Source organism: Vigna umbellata, chromosome 1 (genome assembly GCF_029865625.1).
Source record: "Vigna umbellata cultivar VRB3 chromosome 1, Vumbellata_1.0, whole genome shotgun sequence".
NCBI lineage: Eukaryota > Viridiplantae > Streptophyta > Magnoliopsida > Fabales > Fabaceae > Vigna > Vigna umbellata.
This window is the reverse complement of record NC_142165.1, coordinates 83,392,950-83,396,446: the sequence shown is the minus strand read 5'-3', so window position 1 is coordinate 83,396,446 and position 3,497 is coordinate 83,392,950. Positions and strand designations below refer to the sequence as shown.

At 36.1% G+C, this 3,497-nt stretch overlaps 1 protein-coding gene across 1 annotated transcript; it reads right to left on the bottom strand.

Annotated features, from left to right (window-relative positions):
- Nucleotides 1-721: 721 nt before the first annotated feature.
- On the bottom strand, nt 722-2,283 carry LOC124837961 (E3 ubiquitin-protein ligase Os04g0590900-like). The gene has a single exon (XM_047313457.2). It carries the CDS (start codon nt 1,879-1,881, stop codon nt 820-822), a length of 1,062 nt encoding a protein of 353 aa, XP_047169413.1. The 5' UTR covers nt 1,882-2,283; the 3' UTR covers nt 722-819.
- Between the last annotated feature and the right edge of the window lie 1,214 nt (nt 2,284-3,497).

Genomic DNA, 3,497 nt, shown 5'->3' with positions numbered 1-3,497 from the left:
TATTGCAATACAGTCCATCTCAATTGCGTGCAAGCTTTCCTTTTGCTTAAAGTCTTGATCATCGCGTGACTTTCAGTGAGTTGTTTGAGTGTTTCCAATTTATATCTTCTTTAAGTATTAAAGAGTTGATTTGGCTGGTTTTCTCTTGATGTGATTCAAAGGTAGAACATATCCTTTTGGTTGTATTCAAGAGTTGATATTGTGTTGTTTGTTGTCTTGTTTATATTTTGCTTGTGATGAGTGGTTGTATAAACATATAAAGATAGTAGATTCAAATTATTCAAGTTGAAGAGTTGAGATTGAATACAGTTGTGATTTAAACAAGTATAATTTTTTATCTTTCTCTTTTGCTATCTTTTTATCTTGTTTATTGTCCATCTTTATCAATATTGATTCCAAAATCAATTGCATTAAGTTTTCTAATTAAAATAGATTTTCAAAAAAAAAACTTAATAAAGGATAAATCTTTTGAAATCAAAATCAATTCACCTCCTCTTTATTAGTTTAATTTCATGTTCTTTTCTAATATGAAATGGATATACACTTGAATTGGTTATGTATGGATGACATGTGCTTAATGAGAATATGAAATAAGTGTTAATTATATAAATTGTTATTAATTTGTGTTAGGAAAAGTTATTGAATTGGTATTTTAGCCTTTTTGAGATTTATGTTGCGACATAACTGTGACAATGGTGTTGTTCTAAGAGAGTACATGATGTGGCACATGAGAAGGATAATGTGATACAAAAAGAGGATGTTTTTAATACATCTGAGATGCAAAAACTTGATGAATATGATCTTACAGAAAGGAAATTCTCAGATGGGTATAGTTCCCTGTCTTGCTCTGCTACTTTTACCAACTGAGAATCTGTCACTGGAAAACGATCTCTTCATTGAAATTGGACTCAAAACACAATGCAACACCCTTGTTTTGTACCTCTCTCCGCGTGATCTCTTTGATGGACCAGCTTCACTAGAAGAACAACACCCTTCCATTTGGGAATCTTCCTCTTCATGCATTCGCAGAACATCAGCAACAGAAACTCCACTTGGAAACGAATGGTCCATGGACACTGACCTACCAAGGGATTCACAAACTTCATCTCTTATCTCAACCACTCTGTGCCTGCCCTGAAAGCTACTCAAGTCACTGAAAGCACGCAATGCAGGCTTTGGATAAGCCCTAGAATGGTGTATGTTTTCTTCTTCCAACATCACCACCACTCCAACACTTTCATTCTCAGAAGAAGTTTCATTCCTTGAAGAAGGGACGCCTTCTTCTTCTGGGGTGTGAGCCCGAGGAACAGAAGCGTTGAAAGTGAATATGGCAGCACGACACAAGGGGCAGCTGGAGTGAGACTTGAGCCAAGGGTCGATGCAAGGGACATGGAAAACGTGGCTGCACTTTGGCAAAAGTCTAACACTTTCGTCGTCTTCAAACTCGCTGAGACAAACCGAACAATTGGTGACTTCAACAGAACCTGCATCCCCTTTCTTGTACTTGAAAACTGCAATTGATTTGATTAGAGCCTCGTCAAGACCAGCGGTTGAAGCGTTCCATGGTTCGTGGAGAGGGGGATTGTGAGTGGCTTGAAAGTCGTCATTTGGGTCTCTCCGTGAAGATTCTCTGGGGCCACAGTACTTGGATATGAGAGTGTAGTAACTGACCAGAAGAAAAGCAGTGGCCAAAATACCAATGATTGCAATGACAAGAGGGGAGAAATTTGGGCTTGAATCATCATCAGGGTACTCAAAGGGTGGTGGAGGTGGATACACTATGTAACACCACTGTGGACAGTACAAGCTGCAAAACCCTTGAGAACAGTCTTTGCTGTTCATATATGGAATCCACGTTCTGGGGTTGCCAACAGCGGCCATGGACACACACACACACACTATATAGTATATACTAACTCATCAATTATCTAGGAATCATGGTTTTCTGTCTCTCTATCTAGTGCGTTTTCATTTTCTGACAAGAGAAAGATGCTATTGACAGTTTAACAGCTCTGAGGACTAAATAACATAGGAGTAAGCAGAAGAGACTTGAATATTGCACATTATAAGGAAGTAAAATTAATGGTGGAAAAAGTTTTGTCAAAACAATGAATAGAAGCAAAATAAAGGGAAATGCTTATGAGTGCTAGAGAAAGGGAAAGAAGAGACTTGGCAGAACTCACGTCTCCTTCAAGACAAGAGAAAACGTGAATAAGAGGCCAAATGCTTTTGGATGGAAAGCAAGGGAACGACAAAGAAAATTGGACCTCTGCTTGGAAGACTTTAACTTTTCCTTTTCTTTTGCTGTTCATAGCTTCCTTTTTTTTGACCAAGAGAGACAAGTACGGATGGTGATGTTGGTTGGGAATTTATTAAAATGATCAATGCTTTTCGATTTTTCTTTTTGTCCTATATTTCCGTCGAATTAATGAGATTTAAATTCTTGATGAATTGAGAAGGAAAATCCTTATAGATTAAGAAGAATTCATTAATGCCTACAGCTATGGGAGGAGATAATTTGGCCGCCAAGTTAGTTGTACCTGCATGGAAGTGGGGTTATGCTATAAATTTTTCAACTTGTTTCATTATCAGGCTATTAAGCATAAGCCATGTAAAAAATAGAAAGATGTCTTCAGAACTTGCTGCTTGTACTTGAATATAAGCAAACCACAGTGTTCTTTAAAAAAGACTTCACAAAAAGTAGCAACGAATCTATTTTTCTGTGAACAATTTCACTTTTTCTATTTAATAAGATATGGTGTTCCACTTCGTCCTTTCTCTGTTCATCCTATTACTTTGCATGTATATTCTTTCTCCTCAGTTTAACTTCTTTGTGAGGAAATATTCCAATTTTAAAATATGTAACTGTTCAACGGTACCCCTATCCTCTAAAAGACATAGATAACAATAAACCAAACCTTGTGTTACACGACAACAAATCCTTTACTCAATTGGTAACCTAATTATGTTGCTGCTTCATTTGACATCATGATACATATATAGATAGCATATATTCATGACGGAATAAAGGTGCGGTAAGAAAAAAAGAAGGCTGAAATTATGGTCTGTTTTAAAGCTTGTGGTCAATTATAATTTTCACTTTTCAAGAAGCACTTAACCAACCATTTGCTGGGAAGCCCTTATCATATTTCACTGCATTTAATTTACTTTAATATTAACTCTTCATTCACATGTCATACTTCATGAAACAATATGTATTTGGTGTTACTAAAAACATGGTCTCACTGATTTAATTGGAAGAAATATATCTGGATATGATTTTGTTCTTAATAAAGGAAAACATTGGTTTCTCAGTATATATGTCCATATATAACAGTGAGACTTGTACTTTGTCAGGTTTTTCAGTTACATGAAATGAACTTTGTAATATGTATCTATACATATATAGATATACTTCTGTAGTGTTACTTTGTTAGAAATGTGTGCCATGGCCAGCCGTCGTTACAAAGGAGCAGCACAATGATGTGCACAAAAAT